At 44.7% G+C, this 27,956-nt stretch overlaps 2 protein-coding genes across 3 annotated transcripts in view; one reads left to right on the top strand and one right to left on the bottom strand.

The window, feature by feature from the left end:
* COG7 (component of oligomeric golgi complex 7) overlaps window positions 1–497 on the top strand; it is a 114,164-nt gene extending 113,667 nt beyond the window's left edge. Inside the window, exon 20 of the transcript XR_008475379.2 lies at window positions 63–497. The gene's annotated coding sequence lies outside the window, so the exon portion shown is untranslated. The remainder of the gene's footprint in view (window positions 1–62) is intronic.
* SCNN1B (sodium channel epithelial 1 subunit beta) overlaps window positions 1–27,956 on the bottom strand; it is an 82,432-nt gene that overhangs the window by 33,020 nt on the left and 21,456 nt on the right. For both annotated transcript variants that reach the window (XM_035267186.3, XM_035267187.3), the window contains exon 2: window positions 2,228–2,545. In XM_035267186.3, coding sequence (XP_035123077.3) covers window positions 2,228–2,538 — 311 coding nt within the window. In that variant the 5' untranslated portion in view covers window positions 2,539–2,545. The remainder of the gene's footprint in view (window positions 1–2,227; window positions 2,546–27,956) is intronic.

The raw sequence follows: 27,956 nt of genomic DNA, 5'->3' as shown, positions 1-27,956 counted from the left end.
ATGACTCTCTGTCTCTCTGAAACCCTGACTAGGTTGGGTCTCCTCGTGTGTCCCCTTCACAGGCCTTGCCATCAAGCGAAGAAAAGGCAACCTGGAAGAATTGTTATAAAGTAGCAGAGTTCATGTCCTTTGCAGGGACATGGATGAAGCTGGAAACCATCATTCTCAGCAAACTGACACAAGAACAGAAAACCAGACACTGCATATTCTCACTCATAAGTGGGTGTTGAACAATGAGAACACATGGACACAGGGAGGGGAACATCACACACCAGGGCCTGTTGGTGGGGGTGGGGGGCTAGAGGAGGGGTGGCAGGGGGTGGTGAGCTAGGAGAGGGATAGCATTAGAAGAAATACCTAATGTAGATAACGGGGTGATGGATGCAGCAAACCACCATGGCATGTGTATACCTATGTCAACAAACCTGCACTTTCTTCATGTGTACCTTAGAACTTAAAGAATAATAATAATAATAAAAGTAGCAGCTCTGGAATCACGTCGGGCCTGGGTTCAAATCCCACAGTGGTCCACTGTGTGTCTCCAGGTGAGTTCACTTACTTCTCCGAACCTCCATCTCCTCACCTGTAAACCACGCTGTGACAGTAGTTCCCACCCCTAGGGTGGTTGTGTGAATTAGAATGACACCAATTACCAAAGAACACTGAACGCAATACCTGGCATGTCATAAGCGTTTGTTGAAGAGTTGTTTTATTTATTAATTTAATTTTTTTTTTTTTGAGACAGGGTCTCGTTCTGTTACCCAGGCTGGAGTGCAGTGGTGCGATTTCTCAGCTCACTACAACCCCTGCCATTTGGGGTCAAGCAATTCTCCTGCCTCGGCCTCCTAAGTAGCTGAGATTGCAGGCATTGTCTGTATTATTAGTAGAGATGAGGCTTCACATGTTGTCCAGGCTGGTCTCGAACTCCTGACCTCAAGTGATCCGCCCACCTCGGCCTCCCAAAGTGCTGGGATTACAGGTGTGACCCACGGTGCCCCGCCAAGTCATTTTATTTTATTTATTTTTTATCATCATAATGACAACGAATTCGATATTTGTGGGGACAGTTTTGTTGGGCCTGTTTTCTCCACAGGCTTTGAAGAGGACAGGGACTCTGTTTCATTCACTGCTGTTTTTGTGGTGCTTAGAACAGTGCCTGGCACATAGTAGGTGCTCCATAAACATATGTGAAATCTATAAATAGGCATTCATCTGCCTAAAGACAGAGGCTGCCCAAGGTTCTCTGTAAGCCTAGGAAATGTATGATTTTTTATTTTTAAGAGACAAGATCTGGTTCTGTTGCCCAGGCTGGAGTGTAGTGGCATCTTCTTGTTTTTATTTTATTATTATTATTATTATTGAGACGGAGCTTTGCTTTTGTTGCCCAGGCTGTCATACATTGGTGTGATCTTGGCTCAACGCAACCTTCGCCTCCCAGGTTCAAATGATTCTCCTGCCTCAGGCTCCGGAGTTGCTGGGATTACAGGCATGTACCACCACCTCTGGCTAATTTTTTTGTATTTTTAGTAGAGATGGGGTTTCTCCATGTTGGTCAGGCTGGTCTTGAACTCCCTATCTCAGGTGATCAGTCTGCCTCAGCCTCCCAAAGTGCTGGGATTACAGGTGTGAGCCACCATACCTGGCCTGTTTTTATTCTCACTTAATTATTTTTTCTTAGCCTTGACTTGAAACTCAAGTGGCGCCTCCTCAGCCCACTGCAGCCCTGATCCCCTGAGCTCAAGCAATCCTCCCACCTCAGCCTGCTAAGCAGCTCAGACCACAGGCATGCATCACCACGTCTGGCTAATTTAAAATATGTATAAACATATATATATTTCTAAGAGCCATCTTGCTGTGTTGCCCAGGCTGGTCTCCAACTCCTGGCCTCAAGGGATCCTCCTGTCTTGGCCTCTCAAAGTGTTGTTATTACAGGCATAAGCCACCATACCTGGCCAAAAGTTTATGAAGTTTGAATCTTAGTTGCTGCAAAAGGATGAAAACAATTGGAAAGAAAGAGAGGGGAAAGAGAAAGAAGGAAGGAAAAATGAAAGAAAAGGAAGGGAAGTAAAAAGAAGGAAGGAAAAGTAACAAAGAGAAAGGAAGGAAGGGGAGAAAGAGAAGGAGAGAAAGAAGAAAGGAAAGGAAGGAAAGGAAAGTTGGAAGGGAAGAAAAGAGCAAGAGAACAGCCTGTCCGCTGAGGCCAGCTGTGTACTTGGGGACCACCTACTTGAAGGGGCTGGCATTGCAGATGGTGACGGCAGGGAAGTCCATGGTCTTGAAGCCTAAGGAGAGGGAGACGCTGACTTCCCAGCTCAGGTAGGTTCTGATGAAGATGCCCCACTGCCAGCAGACAAGGGCGGCAAAGAGCAGGGTGATCAGGAACCACATGGCCTTCTTCTTGGGCCCCTCGCAGATGATGCGCTTGGGGCCGTGGGTGTTGGTGTTGTCACAGTACCACACCAGCAGCTCCTTGTACGTGTAGCCGGGGCCCTTCTGCAGCCGATGCAGGCACTTCAGCAGGTACTTCTTCACGTGCATGGGGTCCCTGCAGAGAGACCAGGGACGCACATCAGTTGGGACACCAGCCTTGCCTGGGAGAATGTCCCAGTCATGTCCAGGAACTGGGTGGCATGTCCCAGTCCTTCTTCTCTCTTGACTTTCCTTCTTCCCTCCCTCCCTTTTTTCCTTCTTTTCTTCCTTCCTTTGGCTATCCATCATCAATCCATCCACCCATCTAATCAACCAAAATGCATTTATAGAGTGCCTACTGTATGCCAGGCACTCAAATGGTACCTTCTGGACTCATTGAGAAAAATGGACAAAGTTTTTTGACCTTTGGGAATTCATAACCTAGTGAACAAGTGACTTAAACTCTCAGCTCAGGTTCTCTGTGCATAAAATGTGGTGTAGCAAGTCCTCAAACAACATTGTTTTGTTCAATGTTTTATTGTAACATTGATGAGAAAAGAAAGTAGATTCCCAGCCAGGGCCACTGTCTATATGGAGTTTGCGTGTCCTCCCATGGTGTGTCTGCATGGTCCCAGGTGAGTGAGTGTGACTGTGTGTGGGTGCTGTGCAATGGAACATGGTCTGTACAGGGTGAGTTCCCGCCTTGTGCCCTGAGCTGTGGAGATAGGCTCTGACCACTGTGACCTTGAACTGAATAAGTGGGTAAATAATGATCTTACTTGTTTTTATTAATCTTTCTTTTTCTTTTTTGAGATAGGGTCTCACTCTGTTACCTAGGCTGGAGTGCAGTTGTGCAATCATGGCTTACTGCAATCTCTACCTTCTAGACTCAAGCGATCCTCCCAGCTCAGCCTCCTAAGTAGCTGGGATTACAGGCATGCACCACCATACTGGTGATTTTTTTTTTTTTTTTTTGAGACAGAGTCTTGCTCTGTCTCAAAGCTGCATTCCAGGCTGGAGTGCAGTGGCATGATCTTGGCTCACTCTAACCTCCACCTTCTGGGTTCAAGTGATTCTCCTGCCTCAGCCTCCCAAGTAGCTGGGACTACAAGTGCATGCCACCATGCCCAGCTAATTTTTGTATTTTTAGTAGAGACAGGGTTTCTCTATGTTGCCCAGGCTGGTCTCAAACTCCTCACCTCAAGGGATCCGCCCACCTCGGCATCCCAAAGTGCTGGCCTTACAGGCGTGAGCCAGTGTGCCTGGTCTTAATCTTCCTTAAATGTATGTGTAGCTCATATTTATTTCAGTGTTTAATATTAGAAGCATTTTGGTCTTTATTTAGAAATTTGGTAACTTTTTTGTGACCAGAAATAGACTGTAGGAGCTTAACTCTTGTAGACGTCAGTTAGCCTATGGTGAAATTGATTTCATTATACATCATTTTGCCTAGAGTTGCAGTTTCCAAGAACATATCAACGATGTTAAGTGAAGACTTACTGTAATAATTACATCTAACCTATAGGATTGCTGAGAGGGTAAAATTCAGTGATGCGGAGAAAGTGCTATATACTGAGCCTAGCATAGGCCAAGTTTTCGGTAAACCAGCTACCAGTGTGACTGCTGTCAGTGGGTAAAACAGGTGTTAAGCAAAGAATCCATCAAAAATGCAAAGCTATGAAACATGATAGGAAAGATTGGGACTCCATGCCCCGAGACGCTAGAGGCACCAAAGGGTGTTGGTTTAGAATAAGGACTCTGTAACCAAATTGTCTGGCTTTTGTTTGTTTATTTGAGACAGGCTCTCGCTCTATCACCCAGGCTGGAGTGCAGTGGCATGATCATGGCTCACTGCAGCCTTGAACTCCTGGCAAATGGCTGGCTTTGACGCTCAGCACTGCCTCTTTCTAGTTGTGTGACTTTGAGCAAATCTCAGTTCTTCAGTTTCCTTATCTATAAAATGAGGATAGTTACAGCTTCCGCCTGATAAGGGTGTCCTGGAGGCTGGCTGCATGAAAATACAGAGAGGGTGGATTCGTGCCTGGCACCTAAGTGTCAGCAATTGTTATTAGAAAGGGCTTGTGGATTGTGTTAAGAATTAGGGTTTCAATCCCAAGAGCACCTTAGCCATCTGAGTAGCTGGGACTACAGGTGCATGCCACCGTGCCCAGCTAATTTTTGTATTTTAGTAGAGACAGGGTTTCGCCATATTGCTCAGGCTGGTCTCGAACTCCTGGCCTCAAGCGATCCACTGCCTCAGCTTCCCAAAGAGCTGGGATCATCGGCATGAGCCACTGTGCCCACCTTCAACTCTATTCTCTGATAGGAATTAAACTCTATGTGCCTGCCCAGGCCATCATGGCTGTAAGAGAATGTTCACAGACTAACCCCACTCCTAACTTTCCCCAGAAGGTCCATTCCCTGCTCTGAAATAATAAAGGAATAACGGTTATTATAATAGCAACTACAAGAGCAACATCAAAGTACTAAATGTTTGCCAAGACCCAGGCATATGGGAAGAACTAGGGCTTCATCTGCCTTGTATAGTCTAGCACCCCCAAAACCATGTAGGTGAACAACACATTAGGTTCAGGAGGTAGTTGCAGAAGAAATAAAGGGGCCTTAGAGTGTCTACCCTTTTCTGTTCTCATGTAATCATTCTGATTTAGTCAAGGAGAAAGTCTCAGCATGGTTCCAAACGGGTCCTTAACACCCCTCCAACCCTCATTCATCTCCAGGTTTAACAATGAGGCCTCAGGCTCAGAATCAGGTCAGACAACAGGATCTAGTTAGAATGCGCAACATTGTATTCACCAGGCTCATTTTTAAGAGCCACCTTCTACTTATAGCAACAGATACTGACTTTTGCTTTATGTTCATAAATGTGCTTTAAGTTAAAAAAGGGAAATCGATTTAAAGAAAAATGTTTAAGTAAACAACAGTATTACATGTAGCAAAAGTTGTTACAATGGTAGGCAAATTGTAACTGTGTTGTAAATGTGTTGAGCATTGGCTGAGGTCTAACAAGCTTGGCTCCTTGGGTCCTTAGCCAAATAAAACTCCCTAAGTGCTGCAAACAACTTTATGATGTTCTGGTCAGATTCCACCCCCAAGGTGATAGATGGTCTGTGTTTGGAATGCATGCATACTTTATGGAGAAGGGATTGAATCAGCGTACACCTTAACCCAATTCAAACAAGTAAAGTAGAGATTGAGTCCATGTGTGCACACAGAGACACCAATTGTCATGCTTCAGAGAGTCACAGATTGCTGACTAGACATTGGCCCTGAATGTTCCTGATAGCAAATGCAAAAACAGTAAATGCGGACAACTGTTTCGGTTTTCCTATGAGACAAAACATCTGCTCACTCTCAATGGCAATTTCTTTTTTCCCGAGATTTGGCTCACATAGCCCAGAGTCCTTGTGGATAATTGGGAGCCCAGCCCTGTGTGTGCCTCTACTTACTGTTTTGACAAAAGACACATAAATCCTATTCATATGTTCAATTCTGGACATCCCCCTTCTGAATGAGAGGTTGCAAGAGGCTGACTCATCAGCTGTATTGGGTGGTTTGCAAAACTTCTTTGTTCTCAGCACAATATTGCTTTTTTTTTTTTTTTTTTTTTTTTTGAGACAGAGTCTTGCTCTGTGGCCCAGGCTGGAGTGCAGTGGCATGATCTTGGCTCACTGCAACCTCTGTCTCCTGGGTTCAAGTGATTCACCTGTTACAGCCTCCCAGGTAGCTGGGATTATAGGGGCAAGCCACTGCACCCAGATAATTTTGTATCTTTAGTAGAGACAGGGTTTCACCATGTTGGCCAGACTGATCCCGAACTCCTGACCTCACGTGATCTGCCCACCTCTACCTCCCAAAATACTGGGATTACAGTTGTGAACCACTATGCCTGGCACAGTATTTTGTTTACCCAGGCTGGAGATCATGGTCCCCTGCAGCCTTGACTTCCCACACTCAAGCAGTCCTCCCACCTTGGCCTCCTGAGTAGCTGGGACTAAGTGCACACCACCACGCCCAGCTATTTAATTTGATTTTTTGTAGAAACCAGGGTGGTGGGTGTGGGGGAGGGGGGTCTCACTATGTTGTCTAGGCTGGTCTCAAACTCCTGGGCTCAAGCAATCCTCCTGCCTCAGCCTCTCAAAGTGTTGGGATTACAGGTGTGAGCCACCACACCCAGCACAATTCCTCCTTTTAAAGATCAGCTTCAGTGAGATATAGTTCACATATCATAAAATCCACCCATCCATTCCCATAAAATCCAAATTCACTAGATTTCAGTATATTCACATTGTTCAACCATCTTCACAATCAATCTTAAAACATCTTTATTTCCCCTAAAAACTCCATGCCCATTGGGAGTTATTTCTCATTTCTCTCTCCACCCTCCTCCTCCCCATCAGAAACCATTGATCTATTCTCTGTCTTTCTAGATTTGCCTATTTTGGATGTTTCATTCAAACCGAGCTTTTCCATCCTGCAGCCTGAAGGCCACAGACAGCCCAGGATGGCTTTGAATGCAGCCCAACACAAATTCATAAACTTTCTTAAAACATTATGAGATTTTTTTTTCTTAGCTCATCAGCTATTGTTAGTGTTACTGCATTTTATGTGTGACCTAAGATAATTCTTCTTCTGCCAATGTGGTCCAGGAAGCCAAAAGATTGGACACCCCTGATAAAAACAGAATTGCAGGCTGGGCACAGTGGCTCATGCCTGTAATTCCAGCAATCTGGGAGCCTGAAGTGGGTGGATTGCTTGAGGTTAAGAGTTCAAGGCCAGCCTGGCCTACATGGTGACACCCTGTCTCTAGTAAAAATACTAAATTAGCCGGGTGTGGTGGCAGGCGCCTGTAATCCCTGCTACTCGGGAGGCTGAGGCAAGAGAATAGCTTGAGCCTGGGAGGTGGAGGTTGCAATGAGCAGAGATCATGCCACTTCGCTCCAGCCCGGGTGACAAGAGTGAAACTCCATCTCAAAAACAAAAAAACAAAAACTGAAATTGCACAATATGTGACCTTTTCTGGCTGGCTTCTTTCACTTAGTGTTTTTGCAAGGTTCATTCATGTCATAGCATGCATTAGTGCTTCATTTCTTTCTATTGCTAAATAATATCCCATGTTACATTGAGACTACATTTTATTCATCCATTCATCAGTTGATGGAGAGTTGAGTTGTTTTTACCTTTTGGCCATTATGATAATACTGCTGTGAATGATCATGTTTAAGTTTTGTGTAGAAATAAGTTTCACTTCTCTTGGTTATATACCTAGAAGTGGTCTCGAACTCCTGACCTGGGTCCAGTGGTAATCCTATGTTTAACCTTTTGAGGAACTGTAAGACTGTTTTCCAAAATGGCTGCACCACTTAACAATTTCGCCCCGTGTATGAGGATTCTAATTTCTTTATATCCTCTCCAACACCTGTTATTCTCTATTTTAAAAAAATTATTACCGTTAACCCTAGTGGGGTGTGAAGTGGTATCTTATGCTGGTTTAAATCTGCATTTTCCTGATAGCTAATGATGTTGAACATCTTCTCATATGCTTATATATTGGCCATTAGATCCAATATACAGCCACTATATCTTCTTTGGAAAAATGTCTATTCAGATCCTTTGCCATTTTTTTTTTTTTTTGAGACGGAGTTTCGCTCTTGTTACCCAGGCTGGAGTGCAATGGCGCAATCTCGGCTCACCGCAACCTCCGCCTCCTGGGTTCACGCAATTCTCCTGCCTCAGCCTCCCGAGTAGCTGGGATTACAGGCACGCACCACCGTGCCCAGCTAATTTTTTGTATTTTTAGTAGAGACGGGGTTTCACCATGTTGACCAGGATGGTCCCGATCTGCTGACCTCGTGATCCACCCGCCTCGGCCTCCCAAAGTGCTGGGATTACAGGCTTGAGCCACCGCGCCCGGCCCCTTTGCCATTTTTTTACCTGGGCTATTTATCTTTTTATTACTGAGTTGCAAGAGTTCTTTGTATATTCTATACACAAGTCCCTTATCAGGTAGAACTTGCAAAAAAATTTCTTTCATTCTCTGGGTGCTGTCTTTTTACTTGATAGTGTCCTTTGAAGAATAAAAGTTTTTAAGTTTGATGATGCCAAATTTGTCTATATTTCTTTTATTTTTGAGCTTTGGTTTCATAACTAGGACTCTATAGCCTAATCCAAGGTCATGAAGATTTGTTTCTATGTTTTACTCTAAGGATTTTATAGTTCCAGTTTTTATATTTAGGTCTTTGATTCATTTTGAATTAATTTATGTATGTAGTATGAGATAGGAGTCCAACTTCATTCTTTTTCACGTAGATATTCGCTTGTCCCAGCACCCAGACTATTCTTTCTCCCATTTAATTGTCTTAGCACCTTGTCTGATTTTTTAACATCTAGATGAAAAGAAAATAAATGGAGAGCTATACCGTGCTCATGGATTAGAAGACTTAATATTGTTAAGATATTAATTAACCTCTAGAGTCAACTTACTCCTAATCTCTAGAATCTACTCAATCTCAATCAAAATCCCAGCAGAATTTTTGTAGAAATTGACAAACTGATTCTAAAATTTATGTGGAAAAGCAAAAGAACTAAAACTTCAAAATCAAAACAAAATCAGACACACATGCATGTGTACACATGCACACACACACACACACATCAAAACAAAAATTTAAAAAACACACAAAAAAATAAAAACAAAGTTGAAAGACATATCTATCTGATATCAACACTTGCTATAAGTTGCTTTTATCAGGACAGTGTGGTATTGGTGTAATGATAGATCTATTGCTCACTGGATCAGGGAGTTCTGATAGATCTGCAAATTTGCCAAGGCAATTCAATGAAAAAAGTGTAGTCTTGGCCAGGCATGGTGGCTCACACCTGTATTCCAGTACTTTGGGCCAACAAAGTACTGGGATCACTTGAGCCCAGGAGTTTGAGATGAGCCTAGGCGACATAGTGAGAACCTGTCTCAATTTAAGAGAATAATTAAAATGTAAAATAAAAAAGTGCAATATTTTCAATAAAAATGCTGAAACAAATGGTTGTCCATATATTTTTTAAAGTGAATCCTTTTTTTTGAGATGGTGTTTCACTCTTTCACCCAGGCTGGAGTGCACCTCCCCTCACTGCAACCTTCGCTTTCTGGTTTCGAGTGATTCTCCTGCCTCAGCCTCCTGAGTAGCTGAGATTACAGGCACCCAGTCACCTGCCACCATGCCCGGCTAATTTTTGTATTTTTAGTAGAGAGGGTGTTTCGCCATGTTGGCCAGGCTGGTCTTGAACTCCTGACCATGTGATCTGCCCGCCTCGGCCTCCCAAAGTGCCGGGATTACAGGCATGAGCCACTGTGCTCAGTCTTTAAAGCGAATCTTAACTCCTATCCCACATTATATACAAAAACTAACTTCAAATGGTTCATAGACCTAATAAAACTGTAAGATACCCTGAAGAAAGAATAGGAGAAAAATCTATGTAACTTTAGGCTATGCAAAGATATTCAGATAGGACGCTAAAATCATGAATCATAAAAATCTTATAAATTGTACTTTATTAGAATTTAAATCTTTTGCTTTTCAAAAGCCATTGTTGGAAAAATGAGAGAGCAGCCTCCTGGGAGAAAATACTTGGAATACTTATGTCTGACAAAAAATTTGTATGCAGAATATATGAAGAACTCTTACAACTAAACAATAAGACAAACAATTCAACAAAGAGTGGGCCAATGATTTGAATAGACACCGTAAAAGAAATATGAATGGCCCATAAGCACACGAAAAAATGCTCAACATCATTAGTCACTGGGGAAATGCAAATCAAAACCACAATGGGATATCACTTCACACGCACTAGAAGGACTGAGAGTACCTAGCATTGGTGAGGATGTGTAGCAATCGGAATTCTCCTACACAGCTGGTTGGAATGCAAAATGGTATAGTCACTTTGGAAGGTAGTTTGATAAAGTTTCTTATAAAGATGCCAGGTGCAGTGGCTCATGCCTGTAATCCCAGCACTTTGGGAGGTTGAGGTGGGTGGATCACTTGTGGTCAGGGGTTTGGGATTCCCTGGGCAACATGGTGAAACCCCATCTCTACTAAAAATACAAAAAAATTAGGTTGGCATGTTGCCCCACGCCTGTAATCCCAGCTACTTGGGAGGCTGACAGGAGAATCACTTGAACCCAGGAGGTTGAGGTTGCAGTGAGCTGAGTGCAATTGTGCCATTGTACTCCAGCCTGGGTAACAGAGTAAGACTCCATCTCAATAAATAAATAAATAAATAAATAAATAAATAAATAAATAAATAAATAAAGGAGGCCAGGTGCAGTGGCTCATGCCTGTAATCCCGGCACTTTGGGAGGCTAAGCCAGGAGGATTGCTTGAGCCCGGTAGTCTGAAGACCAGCCTTGGTAACATAGTGAGACCCTGTCTATATATTAAAAAAAAAAAGTGAAATGGACACTTATCATATGACCCAGCAATTCCACTTTTACTTATCCAGGAGTAAAACATACGTTTACACACTGACTTGTACATATATGTTGACTTATTCATAATAACCTCCACCTAGAAGCAATCCACATGCTCACCAACAGGGGAAGAAATAAATAAATTATGGCACATCCATTATGGGATTCTATCCAACAATAAAAAGGAACCAACTATTGATACATAAAACATGGATGTATATAAAAATATTATGCTGAGTCAAAGAAGCTGAACACATAAGAATACATACTACAGAATTCCATTATATGAAGCCCTAGAAAAGATGAATTAGTTATAATGACAGAAAGCAGATCAGTAAGTATCTGGGCCTTGGGTGAGTAGCGTATTGACTACAAGTTGTACACGGAGCCTTTTGGAGACGATGAAAATATTCTAGATCTTGAATGGGATGGTGGTTCATTAAATGCATACACTTGTGAAAACTCATCAAACAATATATTTAAAATGGATGCATTCTATTATATGTAAATTACATTCAGTAAAGTTTTAACAAAAGACTTTAATCCATTGCCATTTCAAAATGATGAGATTTCACATTTTTTAAAATGTGGGTTTTCTTCATCTTTTGAAAAGCCAGAAAGATGCCGCATGACCATGTTCTGGTAGAGTTGAATAGCAGCTGCCCTCCTTGGATGGGTCACGTGTTTCCCAGTTCACCCCAATTCTTCCCATTCCATGCTGTCTTATACCCAGCCCTCTTTACTCATTTTCATTAGCTGCTCTGGCTCATGTGGACATCTGACTTTGTGACTCCTATAAATTGCAGGTCAGACGCTTTCATTAAAATCCCCTGTACTTATTTTTGTAACAAAACCTCAATTATCCAAGATTACTAGAGAATATGAGTTCTGGTGGCTGGACTTTTAAAGTTAATTGAAGGTTAACCTGAAATGGATTTGACTCTGGTTATTGAAAAATCTTGCATGCTTCTGCCTCTGCAAGGGCAACCAGAGGACATGACTGACTCTTTGTTTTCAAGCACCTGGCTGGGGGTAAGAGCCACAGGTGGGGTTTAGTATCCAGGCCAGAAAAGTAAAGGAGAGTTTTAGGGGAGCTGTCAGATTCTCTTCAGAAGCCAGGGCATACCTTAGACACAATTTCATTTATAAATTCAAATATTATGTGCATTCCCAGTACCAAGAATTTGGGGTCTATTCCTGACTAAAAGAACTAGGGCTTCTTAGAGAAATAGTTGCTACCAGCTTTGGTGCAGGAAATGTATAAAATGAGCCTTTCTTTCTGATGTTGTGTTTTGGACACAGGGTCTCACTCTGTCATCCAGGCTGAAGTGCAGTGGTGCAATCACAGCTCACTGCAGCCTCAACCTTCAGGACTCCAGCAATCCTCACACCTCAGCCTCCTAAGTAGCTGGGACTACAGGTGTGTGCCACCATACCCAGCTAATTTTTGTATTTTTTTTTTTTTTTTTTTGGTAGAAATTGGGTTTTGCCATGTTGCTCAGCTGGTCTTGAACTCCTGGGTTTAAGTGGTCCTCCTGCCTTGGCCTCCCAAAGTGCTGGGATTGTAGGTATAAGCCACTGTACCTGGCCTACATGTTTTAAGTGTTGTTTAAAAGAAAAAAAAATGTGACAAATATGTATGGGGCTTGCAAACCCTGTAATATTAACCATTTGGTACTTTAAAGAAGTTTGCTGATCTCTGATTTACAATGTCATATATATTTGCACTAAATAAAAAGAAACCTGGGGCCAGGCACAGTGGCTCATGCCTGTAATCCCAGCACTTTGGGAGGCTAGGACAGGTCGATCACCTGAGGTCAGGGGTTCGAGACGAGCCTGGTCAACATGGTGAAAACCTGTCTCTACCAAAAACACAAAAAACAGTGGCAGGTGCCTGTAATTCCAGCTACTCAGGAAGGCGAGGCAGGAGAATTGCTTCAACCCAGGAGGGAGGCAGAGGTTGCAGTGAGGAACCAGGGGCCAGGTGCAATGGCTCATGCCTGTAATCCCAGTGCTTTGGGAGACTGAAGCAGGAGGATCACTGGAGTCCCAGAGTTTGAGATCAGCCTACATAACATATTGAGACCCTTGCCTCTACAAAAAAAATCACAAGATTAGCCAAGTGTGGTGGCATGTGCCTGTGGTCTCAGCTACTGGGGAGGCTGAGAAGGGAGGATGGCTTGAGCCCAGGAGTTGGAGGATGCAATGAGCTATGATTATATCAGTGCAAGCTTAGCCTGGGTGAGAGAGCAAGACGCTGTTTCAAAAAGTAATAAATAGTAAAAAGAAATACTTCAAATGGGTGTTTCATATAAATATTTATAAGCTTAATTTTGTTATTCCCTCCAACTACCTGCTAATTCAATGTTTTCCTAAGCAGTGATCATTTGTACACCACGTTTACAATTTTTGCTAAATCCGTGTAGCACTCATATTATTATTTACTTAATAGATAACATCAGATCATTTCACTCTTTTTTTCTTTTTGGCTAAAATAAACTAAACTTCTTCCCAGGTACTATGAATACAAAGCAGTATTACACCTGTGAAACAACATGTTTGAAGTGCTAAGCCATTTTTCCCTAATACACATTAACATACTTTCTTAACTATTCAGAAAAATGTTCCTCTGAGAATCATTGCTTACCGAGATTACCTCTGGGAAATGCCCTGTGAATTGTCTTTCACTGGCTGAAGCGTGTACTGATCCAAGGACATACGCTCTCTTTCCAAGGCATTTTCTGGTGTGGCTCCATGTTGTCTTTTAAAGTATGTTGGGGTAGGCATAATTATGCCCATTACAAAGAGAATTTAATTAGAGCATAGAGGGACTTACCCACAGTCATGGTGAGTCAAAGGGCAGGTCTGAAAATAGAAACTAGGTCGCCTGGCTTTCAGACACCTCTCACCTACTCACTCAGATGGGACACCTGACATCTTGCACCTGTTCTGGTGGGTGTTGGGGAAATCAGAAGTGGAGCAATGCACCTGGTACCATCCTCCATGTGCACCTATGAATCTCCTTTGCCCAAGGCTGTGGTTCCCCGACATCTAGGGGTGCTCCCAGAAAGCCAAACTCAGCATGACTAATGGAGACGATAGGAAAAGTGGCCTCCTCCACAGCCTTCTAGGAGGGGGAGACCTAAAGGTCTTATTTGAGCTGATCAGAGATGATGGATGTTGCTGAAGGATATAGTTAAGTGAGAGCAAAGAAAGGGTAGAACAGCATATAAAGCCCACATACATTTACATTAAAAAACAAACAAACAAGCAGAGAACAGTGTCTCAAGCCTGTAATCCCAGCACTTTGGGAGGCTGGGGCAGGTGGATCACCTGAGGTCAGGAGTTCAACAGGGCAAAACCCTGTCTCTACTGAAAACACAAAAATTAGCTGGGCATGGTGGTGCGAATCTGTGATTCCAGCTATTGGGAGGCTGAGGCAAGAGAATCACTTGAACCCAGGAGGCAGAGGTTGCAATGAGCTGAGCCTGCCCTCTAGCCTGGATGACAGAGAGAGACTCTGTCTAAAGAATTAGAAAAAAAACAACACAAAACAACAACAACAACAAAAACAGGCTGGCACAGTGGCTCACTCCTGCAATCCCAGAACTTTGGAAGGCTGAGGTAGGAGGATCTTTGAGCCCATGAGTTTGAGACCAGCTTAGACCCCTTTGAAAACTGGCACAAGACAAGAATGCCCTCTCTCATCACTCCTATTCAACATAGTATTGGAAGTTCCGGCCAGGGCAATCAGGCAAGAAAAAGACATAAAGCGTCTTCAGTGAGGAAAAGAGGAAGTCAAATTGTCTCTGTCTGCAGACGACATGACTGTATATTTAGATGATCCCATCCTTTCAGCCCCAAATCTCCTTAAGATGATAAGCAACTTCAGTAAACTCTCAGGATACAAAATCAATGCGCAAAAATCACAAGCATTCCCCATACACCAATAACAGACAAACAGCCAAATCATGAGTGAACTCCCATTCACAATTATTACAAAGTGAATCAAACACCTAGGAATACAACTAACAAGGGATGTGAAGGACCTCTTCAAGGAGACCAGCTTAGGCAACATAGAGGTATTTCCTCGTTTCTGTATAATCAATCCTTCTACCAGGTCACATAAGAAAGAGGTAATATGAGTTGCCTTCAAAAAGAGGAACTGAGTGGTTGGGGAAACAGGCAGAGAAGGAGACTTAAAAAAAATTATTTACTCCTTTTGCACTTTTGAATTGTGCAGCATATCAATGTTTAATCTATTGATGATTAATCACTTGTTGTGTACTCTGCACTGTTCTAGGTGCTGGTCATTCATCAGTGAACAAAACAGGCAAGGAACTCCTGGCTTCATGTAGCTTACATACCCACAGGAAACAGAAAAAAACATTGAAAAGAGCAATTAAGATGTAAAATGTGTACTGATTGGAGTTAGATCCAAAAAATCTGTATAGCAGCCATTAGATTTGCAAAGATTAAACTGTTCTGTAATACTAAGTATGGGCCGAGCTCTGGGGGAAAACACCTTTGTATGCTGATAGGATTGAAATTGGTGCAGTTGGCTGGACACAATGGCTCATGCCTGTAATCCCAGCACTTCGGGAGGCCAAGGTGGGTGGATCATCTGAGGTCAGGAGTTTGAGACCAGCCTGACCAACATGGCGAAACTCCATCTCTACTAAAAATAAAAAATTAGCTGGGTGTGGTGGTGGGTGCCTGTAACCCCAGCTACTTTGGAGGCTGAGGCAGGAGAATTGCTTGAACGCAGGAGGCAAAGGTTGCAGCAGTGAGCTGAGATCGCACCATTGCCCTCCAACCTGGGTAACAGGTTTTTAACACTGTCAAAAAGAAAGAAAGAAAGAAAGAAAGAAGGAAAGAAAGAAGAGAAATTTGTGTAGTCAGGCCGGGCATGGTGGCTCATGCCTGTAATCCCAGTACTTTGGTAAGGCCGAGGCGGGCAGATCACAAGGTCAGGAGTTCGAGACCAGCCTGGCCAATATGGTGAAACCCTGTCTCTAACTGGAAAAAAAAAAAATTGGTGTGGTAATTTGGACAGTAATCTGGCAGTCCCTACTACATTTAAAATGTTCCACTTCATGTAGTAAGTGTGCTTTGATACATTGGTGCATGCACACACGTGTGCACATGTACCACCATAATACTCTCAAATGGGAAACTACTTGACCACTCAGAATGAGAAGGCTGCAGAGGGGTGGATGGGGTGCAAACAGCTGCACCACGAGAACTGTGGAAGCAAAGCAAGGAAGGACAGCTACTGCAGGTCAATGCAAGACTAGGGCAGTACAGACAGGCGTGCCTCGGGGCGTCAGGTGAGCTGAGGTGCTGTCACTCCAGGCCTCTGGGTGGCTGGAGCACCCCTGTCCCCCACTGCCTGCCTTCCACTGCCGTTGGTCACAGGCCACCTTGTCTCTTTACTGTAGTGTGAATTCTGTGCATACAGTATGCACGTATATGCTCCATGACAGAAAAAAAAGATGAAAAGCACTGGTTTAGAAACACTCTGTCACTCACTCGAGCCCTGAAATGCTAAGAATTGACAGCAATGTCATGCTGATGTCACCTCTGAGTTCTCTGGGCTGGGTCATGGGTGGGTCACTGTAAGGCCGTGTGGAGGCGGTGGCCACACTCCCACACCATATGGAGATGTCCTCTGGGGTGGCCGCCCCACGTGTTGGGGTGGTGTCTGGGGGATGTTGCTGTTGGGGACAGGTTGGTGACTGTCCCAGTTTCATTCCATGGTGTGGCGATGGCAGAGTCACCCTCTCATTCTATGGGGAAGGGAGCACACTTACATGGTAACAAGTAATTCCCATCCACGTTAAAGGCAAACACAGCGCATCTGGGTGTTAGTACCTAACATTCCCATTCAAGGGCAGACAAGGTAGGGTTTGGGAGTCACGCCCCAGTTAGGGTCTGGTTCCTCCATCTCCTTAAGGAAGGGTCTCAATCCATGACATAAATAGGTTGGTCTCGCTGAGTCTTTATTTTTAAATTTTAACTTAATTTAATTTTTAAATTAGAGATGGGGTCTTGCTGTATTGCCCAGGCTGGTCTCAAACTCCTGGGCTCAAGCAATCCTCCCATCTTGGCTTCCCAAAGGGCTGGGATTACAAGTGTGAGCCATTGCATCCAGCCATGAGACTTAATTTTGTTATCTGCAAATGGGAATAATAGTGACCATGCCATGCAGTACAAGATAAGGCGTGGGAAGCACTTTGCACAGTGCCCGTTACAAAGTAAGTGTTCATACATGGCACCTATTGTTATTTTTAAAAATTATTGTTCTTGCCCTGGCGCATGCCTGTAATCCCAGCACTTTGGGAGGCAGAGGTGGGCGGATCACTTGAGGTCAGGAGTTCGAGACCAGCCTGGCCAATAGGGCGAATCTACTAAAAAAATACAAAAATTAGCTGGGCATGGTGGTGGGTACCTGTAATCCTAACTATCTGGGAAGCTGAGGTAGAAGAATTGCTTGAACCCAGGAGGCAGAGGTTGTAGTGAGCAGAGATAGCACCACTGCACTCCAGCCTGGGTGACAAAGTGAGACTGTCTCAAAGAAAAAGTGACCAGGAAAACTCCCTGGCCCCTTCCACTGTGTGAGGACACAGCGAGATGATGCCATTTATGACCCAGCAGGTTGGCCCTCACACCAGACATCGAATCTGCCGGTGCCTTGGTTTTGGACTTCCCAGCCTCCAGAACTGTGAAAAATAAACATCTGTTGTTTATCACTCACCCAGTTCATGACATTTTGTTATAGCAGCCTGGATGGACTAAACAGTGGTGTGGGTTTCCTGTAAAAGGCCGGTTGCAACAAGCTGAGGGGCAGGGGGACCCTACCCTGTGTGCTCTCCTCCCTGTACCTTTTTTAAAAAAAACCTCAGGACATCTTGCAGATGACTCAGGTGCCAGCACTTTCTCTTCATCCCCAAGCAAAAGGAAACCATTTCTCCTGAAGAGAAACCTTGAACTTTGTCATCTGGGCTGCTGGGAACAGAAGGGAGTGCTTTAGGCCCAACTTACAGGTGCTGAACACCACCCAGCAGGGCTGAGAAGGAAGGGAGTGATTCTGACAGGAGCCAGTGGAAAGGGTGAGCAAGTCATGTGGGGCAGAGACCTGCCACCCTTTTCACCCCAGCCCTGCCCTCCTGAGGGCTTGATGCAGCCCTGCTGTGCCCATCTGGCTAGTCCTGAGATGGCAGATGAATCATGGCAAGTATCAGATAAGAGCGCAGATGAAAACTGCTGGCGGGTGGTAAAGAACGCAGGTCACACCTCGCAGGGAGTGTCAGCATCCTCGGAAAACCTTGTCTGGGTTCCAGATGTGAAGCCATAACCCAGGTTATCTCCATCTCCCGCAGCTAGCTCCAGGGAAGCCTCGATTATCCTTAATAAGAGATCTTGGCCAGGCTCATACCTGTAACCCCAGCACTTTGGGAGGCTGAGGCAGGAGGATTGCTTGAGGCCAGGAGTTCAAGACTAGCCTGGACAACATAGCAAGACCCCCCCATATCTAGAAAAAAATGTACAAATTAGCCAGGTGTAGTGATGCATACCTGTAGTCCCAACTGTTTAGGAGGTTAAGGAGGATCACCTGAGCCCAGGAGTTGGAGGCTGCAGTGAACTATGATCGTGCCACTCCACTCCAGCCTGGGCACCAGAGCAGGACCCTGTCTCTAAAAACAACCCCAAAAAGCAAAAAGACAAGAGATCCCTTTCCTCAGAGCTCAGCACAGCACACATCCCTGCCCCTCAGGCACTGCACAGGAAGCAGACTGCAGGATCCGAAAGCGAGGCTCTGGGGGAAACGGCCTCTTTCCTCTTCCTTCCAAGGCCCGCACCTCTCTCAGCCTACTCTTGTCATCCCCAATCCCACACGTGAACCAATGCTCCGAGCAGAATAGCTGTAGTCTCAGAACAGCTGCCTGTGCCTGGTTTTCTTCCTAATCATCAAGGGACCAGTTTGGAGGATGCAGGACAGGACCTGAAGTCCAGCCCGTGCTCCACCTGCTGAGTTGGGGTCCCCACACAAAGTGTGGCCACAGAAAAAAGTAACTTTTCCTAAGACCCTCAAAGGCTTAAGACCCTCAATGGGTAGCTGCAAAACACTGGTTTCTGCCTGGCACCACAGTCAGCAATGTTTGGCTGAGCTGGGCCATATTTTCTTTTCTCTCTTTTGCTCTCTTTTTTCTTTTCTTTTCTTTTTCTTTCTTTCTTTCTTTTTTTTTTTTTTGAGACAGGGTCTCACTTTGTCACCCAGGCTGGAGTGCAGTGATGCAATCACAACTCACGGCAGCCTCCACCTCCCTGGGCTCAAGTGATTCTCTGGTCTCAGTCTTCCATGTAGCTGAGACCACAGGCACATGCCACCATGCCCAATTCATTTTTTTAATATTTTGCAGAAACAGAGTCTCACCATGTTGCCCAGCCTGGCATATTTTCAAAAGAAGACAGTCTCCTATTGCTTGGCTAGAATGTGGTGTGCATGTCCCCCAGTAGGGAAAAAAGATGCAATAAAGATACAGTTTGAAGGAAAGGCTTTACCATGATTCCCCTTACTGGGGAGTGGGTCAGGGCCTGGTTGCTGGAGCCAGGCTTTGGGTATGAATGCTCAGTGCAACTGTGAGCAAGCTACATGGTACCTCTGTGTCTCTGTCTCCTCATGTGCATAGAGAGGACAATATTACACTTATCTCCAAGGGTGCTTAAAATAATGCGTAGTTCACAGCACCATGGGCGCATCAGCTCTTATTAGCTGTGGTTCACTTCATTATGCATGTAGAAAAATTATTGTCTTCTAAATACAAAAGGAAAACTGTAGCATTTAAAATAAACAGGCTGGATACAGTGGTTCACATCTATAGTCCCAGCACTTCGGGAGGTTGAGGTGGGAGGATTGCTTGAGTCCGGGAGTTTGAGACCACCCTGGGGAACCTGGTGAAACCATGTTGGTGGAACAAAAAATACAAAAATTAGCAGGGCGTGGTGGCACACACCTGTAGTCCCAGCTCCTCAGGAGGCTGAGGTGAGAGGATCACTTGGGCCCAAAGTGTTGAGGCTGCAATAAGCCATGATTGTACCACTGTACTCCAGCCTGAGCGACAGAGCGAGACCCTGTCCCTAATAATAATAATAGTAATAATAATAATAAATAAACAGGCTAGACAGGTGGCTCATGCCTGTAATCCCAGCACTTTGTGGGGCCAGGGTTGGAAGATCGCTTGAGCCCAGGAGTTCAAGACCAGCCTGGGCAAGGCAGTGTGACTGTCTCTCTATAAAAAAAATCTTAAAAAATGAACTGGATATGGTGGTGCCTTCCTGTAGTCCCAACTACTCAGGAGGCTGAGGTGGGAGGATCACTTAAGTCCGGGACTTCAAGACCGCAGTGAGCCATGATCGTGCCACTGCCCTCCAGCCTGGGTGACAGAGTGAGACCCTGTCTCAAAAAACAGACAAACAAAAACACACTTCAAAAATAAATGCTGAAGATATAGCATGGGTGGTGAAACTACCGCCCACGATTCAGAGGCATTTAACCAAATTGTTGCAGGACAGGACTTCCATGTTTGAAACTGACCTGACCCACTTCCGGATTTTAGGAACTCAGATGTTGCACTACCTGAAACTACCTGTTTCCAGCACTTTCTGGGTTCTCAAGGCCAGCTCGCACTTGTTAAGAGGCTCTGAGAAGCTGTCTCTGAAGACAGAGGCCTGTTGCAGCAAAGGCAGGCCAAGGATTGGAGTGAAAGATTGCTGGCTGTCTTTTTTTTCGAGACGGAGTCTCATTCTACTGCCAGGCATGAGTGCAGTGGCACAATCTTGGCTCACTGCAAACTCCGACTTCCTGGTTCAAGTGATTCTCTTCCTTCAGCCTCCTGAGTAGCTGGGATTACAGGCTTGTGCCACCATGCCTAGCTAATTTTTGTATTTTTAGTAGAGATGGAGTTTTACCATGTTGACCAGGCTGGTCTCTGCTGGCTGTCTTTCTATTCTCAGGGACTAAGTACTTAATGCATAAGGGCTGACTCTGAGATGTACACGGATGGACTTTGTTCCCATCATGATCTAAGCTGTCCCTGGGAACCAATTATACTATCGTTTACTTAATATCTTTCTTTAAGTTGACTCACACTTGTTTTTTACTTAAATACCTACTTTAGTTTTGTCCTAAGCAAGAATGTCCACAAAATCACAGGTTGGATGCTGCTAATTATATATGTCTTCTAATACCCCTTAACATAAATAATTACTAATGAGATGAAAAACAATTGTCTGTGCACTATCTAAAAGCCATCTCCACATGCCACTCTGCATGGGATGACAGATTCAGCAAAGATCCTTTCTTGTCTTATAAACTCACCAGATTAGATAAGACACCTTCCCACTTGTGACTCAAAGACTCGCTCTACTGACCCCTCGGCTCCCACTGCCATGCCTGGCAGCTTCCTTACAAGACTCGTTCTGTGGGTTTCTCCACTGCTGGCTCTATGATGATACAGAACTCCATTCCCAGGATCAGCCTGACACATGTCTTGCCAACTCATCCGAAAGACCTCAAACTTGAAGACAGAAGATGTGGTCATAGCTGTGAGAAAAACCTTCCTGTTTATTCTTTTCTTTGTGAATGTCCTTTTTTTTGGAGATGGAGTAGCTCTTTCTCCCAGACTGGAGTGTAGTAGCATGGTCTCAGCTCACTGCAACCTCTGCCTCCCGGTTCAAGCGATTCTCTTGCCTCAGCCTCCTGAGTAGCTGGGACTAAAGGCACACACCACTGCACCCGGCTAATTTTTGTATTGTTTTTAGTAAAGATGGGGTTTCACCATGTTGGTCAGGCTGGTCTCGAACTCCTGACCTTGTGATCCACCCTGCTTGGCCTCCCAAAGTGTTGGGATTATAGGCGTGAGCCACCTTGCCCAGCCGTGAATGTCCTTTTCAAAGAGAAACAAGCATGCATCTGGCCTCTGGACAATGAGTTGAACCTTGGAGGACCTGTCTTGTCATGAGGCCAGAGGGCTCCTGGTTTGTAATTTTCTTGTTCTCCTGGTAGCCAAGCACCACATTTTGGTTTGAGAGGTGACCACAAGTTGTGGTGGCTAAAGCCTCTCTGCCCGGCTTCTCTGTAGGATACGGAACTCATAGCAAGAAACCTTAAACACACAAGAGTAGAAGGGTTCCACAAACCACGATACAGGCACACAATGAGGCACTGGGGAGCCATTAAGAAAAGTAGTTAATTATTATTATTATCATTATTATTATTGTTATTATTGAGATGGAGACTCATTCTGTCACCCAGGCTAGAGTGCAATGGCACAGTCTTGGCTTGCTGCAACTTCCACCTCCTGGGTTCAAGTGATTCTCCCTGCCTCAGCCTCCCGAGTAGTTGGGATTACAGGCGCATGCCACCATGCCTAATTTTTGTGTTCTTAGTAGAGACAGGGTTTTGCCATGTTGGCCAGGCTGGTCTTGAACTCCTGACCTCAGGTGATCTGCCTACATTGGCCTCCCAAAGTGCTGAGACTACAGGCATGAGCCACTGCACCTGGCCTATTATTATTATTATTTTAAAAACTATGTTAGGCCAGGTGCGGTGGCTCCTGTCTGTAATCCCACCATTCTGAGAGGTCAAGGTGGGAAGATCACTTGAAGCTAGGAGTTTGAGACCACTCAGGGCAACATAGCGAGATCTCATCTCTACAAAATATAAAGACAGCTGAGCATAGTGGTGCATACCTATGGTCCTAGCAACTCGACAGGCTGAGGCGGGACGATTGCTTGAGTCTGGGAGTTTGAGGCTGCGGTCAGCTATGATTGCACCACTGCACTCCAGCCTGGGTGACAGAGCAAGATCCTGTCTCAAAAACATTAGCAATAAAAGAACATAATAGTTACTGGAGACTTGGAGAGTAGGAGAGGGGTTAGGAATGAGAAATTGCCTAATGGGTATGATGTACACGACCGGTGTGACGGTTACACCGAAAGTCCAATTTCACCACTAGGTAGTATATCCACGTAGCAAAACTGCATTTGTTTCCCATAAATTTGTAAAAATAAAAAACAATGGCTGGGCGTGATGGCTCATGCCTATAATCCTAGCACTTTGGGAGGCAATCCTAACACTTTGGGAGGTCAAGGCAGGTAGATCACTTGAGGTCAAGAGTTTGAAACCAGGCTGGCCAACATGGTGAAACCCATCTCTACTAAAAATACAAAAAAATTAGCTGGGTGTGGTGGCACATGCCTGTAATCCTAGCTAGTGGGAGGCTGAGGCAGGAGAATTGCTTGAACCTTGGGAGATGGAGGTTGCAGTGAGCAGAGATCGCACCGCTGTACTCCAGCCTGGGCACCAGAGTGAGTCCACCTCAAAACAAACAAAACAAAAAATGAAAAAAACCCTGTGGTTTTATATGCATCTATGTGTATAGGAAAAAAAAACACAGATGGCATTAACCAGAATGTTTATAATGATTATCTCTGGGTAGCAGGATCTTGAATTTTTTTGGTGTTTTTGAGATGGAGTCTCACTCTTTTGCCCAGTTTGGAGTGCAGTGGTGTGATCTCGGCTCACTGCAACCTCTACCTCTCTGTTTCAAGTGATTCTCCTGCCTCAGCCTCTCGATCAGCTGGAACTACAGGCATGCGCCACCACATCCCGCTAGTTTTTGTATTTTATGTAGAGATGGGGTTTCACCATATTGGCCAGGCTGGTCTTGATCTCCTGACCTCATGATTTACCTGCCTCAGCCTCCCAAAGTGCTGGGATTACAGGCATGAGTCACTGTGCCTGGCTGAGTTATTTTTCTAAAATTGTTTTTAATTATCTGTGCTTTGTAACTTTCCTACAATGAACACATATTACTTGCATCATAAAAATAATAAAGGAGAAGATATTTTAAATAGCAAAATGGAAAAAAGCTTATAATAGAATGCTGCTTGGAAAAAAGCAAGATTCTAAGTATATGAAAAAAATCGATTGCTAGGCAAAGATGGTTGTAGGGCAGCAGGAAATACAGACTTAAAAAAAATTAAGCTTCCAATAATTTTTTTGTTTTGTTTATTTTAGAGACAAGGTCTTATTCTAATGCCCAGGCTGGAGAGTCAGTGGTACAACCATAGCTCACTGCAGCCTCAAACTCCTTGGCTCAAGAGATCTTCCAACCTCATTCTCCTGAGTAGCTAAGTAGCTGAGACTACAGGTGTGTGGCTATTTTTAATTAATTAATTAATTATTTTAGAGACAGGGTCTCACTATGTTGCCCAGGCTGGTCTCAAACTCATGGCCTAAAGAAATCCTTCTGCCTCGACCTCTCAAAGGGTTGAGATTACAGGTGTGAGTCTCCATGCCTAGCCTCCTTCCTCGAATTTAGGTGCAACCCTGGAGTAAGGGTCTGGGGAGATGCTGGATTGGTTGGAATTAAGTTTCTACCATTTGGCAGAACAGGGGTGTTTGTAAAAGAAGTTAAGATCAGATGCACACTTCAACTTGCATTCTGATATTTGCATCTGTTATCCAGAATTGTGTTACTTTTATAGTAAAAAAAAAAAAAAAAATTCAAAAAAGAGCCTGGGCATGGTGGCTCATACCTGTAATCCCTGCACTTTGGGAGACTGAGATGGGCAGATTATTTGAGGTCAGGGGTTTGAGAACAGCCTGGCCAACATGGTGAAATCCCATCTCTACTAAAAATACATAAATTAATAGGGCATGGTGGTGCACACAGGTAATCCCAGCTACTTGGGAGGCTGAGGCAGGAGAATCGCTTGAACTGGGGAGGTGGAGGTTGCAGTGCCTCCGCTGCACTCCAGCCTGGACAACAGAGTGAGATTCCAGTCTCAAAAAAAAATCATAAAAGCAACCGAAAGAGAGAGTGTTCAATCCACTAGAAAACGCTGCCTTGGGTCTCTAGCAGTCTGACAATTCTTTTCACAATTTCTGGACCTGTCCTGTTGGGGATGGGGTGAACCAAAAAGGGATTTCAGAGGAGGTGGCTGCACCAGAACTTGCATTTCTGGGATGGCCCCTTTCTCCCGTACCCTTGTTGACAGAGTCTTATTGCTGTGTTTGCTTTCCTTATTGCCAGAGCACTCAGCTACAGCAGGCTTTATCCTGTACGAGTTCAATTACGTGGGAAAACGCCCGCCCACCAGGCCCCATGCCAGGAGCCGTGTCATTGTGTCCCAATGGACACCCAAGACTTGGGGGTGCCAATGGCCTTGCCCTTCCCCAGTCATGGAAGTGGCCACTTGCCCAGGATGGTGGTGTGTGTTGACAGCCAGCAGGGAAGCGTGTGGTCAGTTTCATCTGCTCTCTCCCTGCCAGTGCTGGAGGCAACTTGGAGAGAGTAGTTTCTGCCAAGCCTTTGTGTGGGGTGTGGGGTGGGGTGGGTAGAGGGAGAGAAGGGAGGTGGTTATTCGACTGGGAATACAAGGCCGTGTCCCAGAACAGAGTCAGAAAAATAAGGTCAACCTGATAATGTTTGGAGGCTCATGTAGGAGGTCGAGCTGTAGTTTTCTTTCTCTGTTTCACTTTGGGAAACAGAAATGATCCTATTATTATTAAAAATGTGCCAGGCAGCAGTGGCTCAGGCCTGTAATTCCAGCACTTTGAGAGGCCAATGTTGGAGGACTGCATGAATCCAGGAGTTCCAGACCAGCCTGGGCAATATAGTGAGGCCACCATCTCCACAAACAAACAAATAAAAAAAATAGCTGCGTGAAGTGGTGCATGCCTGTGGTCCCAGCTGCTTGGGAGGCTGAGGTAAGAGGTTCGCTTGAGCCCAGGAGTTCCAGGCTGCAGTGATATGATTGTACCACTGCACTACAGCCTAGACAACAGAATGAGACCTTGTCTCCAAAAAAAGAAAAAGTGAGCTTCTGAGTTAGATAGACTTAAGTGGCATCTTCATTCCATCTCTTACGGGCTGGGTGATCTTGGTAAAATTGCATCACCTCTCTGAGCCTCAGTTATCTGAGGTTACAATGCATATAAAGCTCTTAGCATCGTGTTAAATGAACATCGGCTACTGTAATTCATTAGAGAGAAAGAAGGATGAAATGTGTAGGTGGCTGCTGAGTTTAGATACTTAATTGCAAGGCTGTTTTAGGAAGGACTGGTACTGGGCCAGGTGAGGTGGCTCATGCCTGTAATCCCAGCACTTTGAAAGGCCGAGGTCGGTGGATCACCTGAGGTCAGGAGTTCGAGACCAGCCTGGTCAACATAGTGAAACCCCATCTCTACTAAAAAGACAAAAAATTAGCCAAGCATGGTGGCAGGTGCCTGTAATCCCAGCTACTCTGAAGGAGGCTGAAGCAGGAAAATCGCATAAACCTGAGAGGCCGAGGTTACAGTGAGCTGAGATCATGCCACTGCACTCCAGTCCAGGTGACAGTGCGAGACTCTGACTTAAAAAAAAAAAAAAAAAAAAGGACAGGTGCTGTGAGAGGAATTTCCCTGCTTGGTAAATGAAAGATCAGTCTTTGACTCCACTTCCCTGAGGCTTAGCAGTCTATGTCACACTCCTGTCAGAAATTTTCAAGGGCTCCTGGTGTCTATAGAATAAAGACCGCCCCCCCGACCCCCACATACCCCTTAGCTGGCTTCCAAGACACCTTACAACCTGGTCTCAGCCTAGATGTCTCCTTTAATTCCCCGCACTTTCCTTTACAATGGGGTAGTGGTTAAGAAGTTGGGTTCGAATCCTAGCTCAATCACTTACTCACTGTGTGACCCTGTGGAATTTACTCACCCTCTCTGTGCCCTGGTTTCCCCATCTGTAAAATGAGGGGAAAATAGTACTGACTTCATTGGGTTGGTCTGAAGATTAAATTGTAAACATGAAGCATCTAGCACAGTGTCTGGCATGGAGAGAGATCAGTGCCTATGAGAAGCTTCTCATTTGCAACCCACACCCATGCAACCACACGCTGGAGTCCATGAGTACCCTGGGGATTCCCACCACCGCACTTTCACTTCTGCTGTTACTCAGTCCTGTAGAGCAAAACCTTTACCTCTACCCACAAATCCTCTACCTTTTTCCAGGCCCAGCTCCAGTGCCACCTCCTCCAAGAAGTCCTTTGTGATGGAGGTCATCCTCCTTCCTCCGTAGCCCCACAATGTTTGTTTGTTTTTTTTTTTTTGAGACACAGTTTCACTCTTGTCACCCAGGCTGGAGTGCAGTGGTGTGATCTCTGCTCACTACAACCTCTGCCTCCTGGGTTCAAGCAATTCTCCCGCCTCAGCCTCCTGAGTAGCTAGGATTACAGGTGTGTGCTACCATGCCGAGCTAATTTGTGTGTGTGTGTGTGTGTGTGTATTTTTAGTAGAGACGTAGTTTCATCATGTTGGCCAGGCTGGTCTTGAACTCCTGACCTCAGGTGATCTACTCACCTTGGCCTCACAAAGTGCTGGGATTACAGGAGTGAGTCACCATGCCTGGCACCCAGAATGTTTTCTGAGGGCCAGTAATATGGATACAGTTAATACCACTGAAGCATATACTTAAAAATGGTCACAGTAAAAATTTTATGTTATCACATGTATTTTCCACAATTAAACATTTTAAAAGACATATTGAATAGTTAAAAACTCACAAAATTTTTAATATTGATTATATTGTTGAAGTAATATTTTGGATATATGGGTTCAATGAAATATATTATTACAATTAGTTTGATCTGTTGATTTTTGCTTTTTAAAATGTGGCTATGACAAGTTTACATTGTTGGGCCAGGCACAGTGGCTCATGCCTGTAATCCCAGCACTTTGGGAGGCCCAGACAGGAGGATTGCTTGAGACCAGGAATTCAAGATTAGCCTGGGCAACATCGCAAGACCCTGCCCCTACAAAACAGACAAATTAAAAAAAGATTAGCCAGGCATGGTGGCACCTGTAGTTCTGGGAGGCCGAGCTGGAAGGACCATTGGAACCCAGGAGGTCGAGGCTGCAGTAAGCCATGATCATGTCACACTGCACTCTAGCCTGGGTGTCAGGTTAGAGCCTCAATCAAGAAAAATAAAGAAAATTTTAAATTGTTTATGCCAT

The sequence above is a fragment of the Callithrix jacchus genome, chromosome 12, assembly GCF_049354715.1.
Source record: "Callithrix jacchus isolate 240 chromosome 12, calJac240_pri, whole genome shotgun sequence".
NCBI classification, from domain to species: Eukaryota; Metazoa; Chordata; class Mammalia; order Primates; family Cebidae; genus Callithrix; species Callithrix jacchus.
This window is presented reverse-complemented; position numbering and strand designations above follow the sequence as displayed.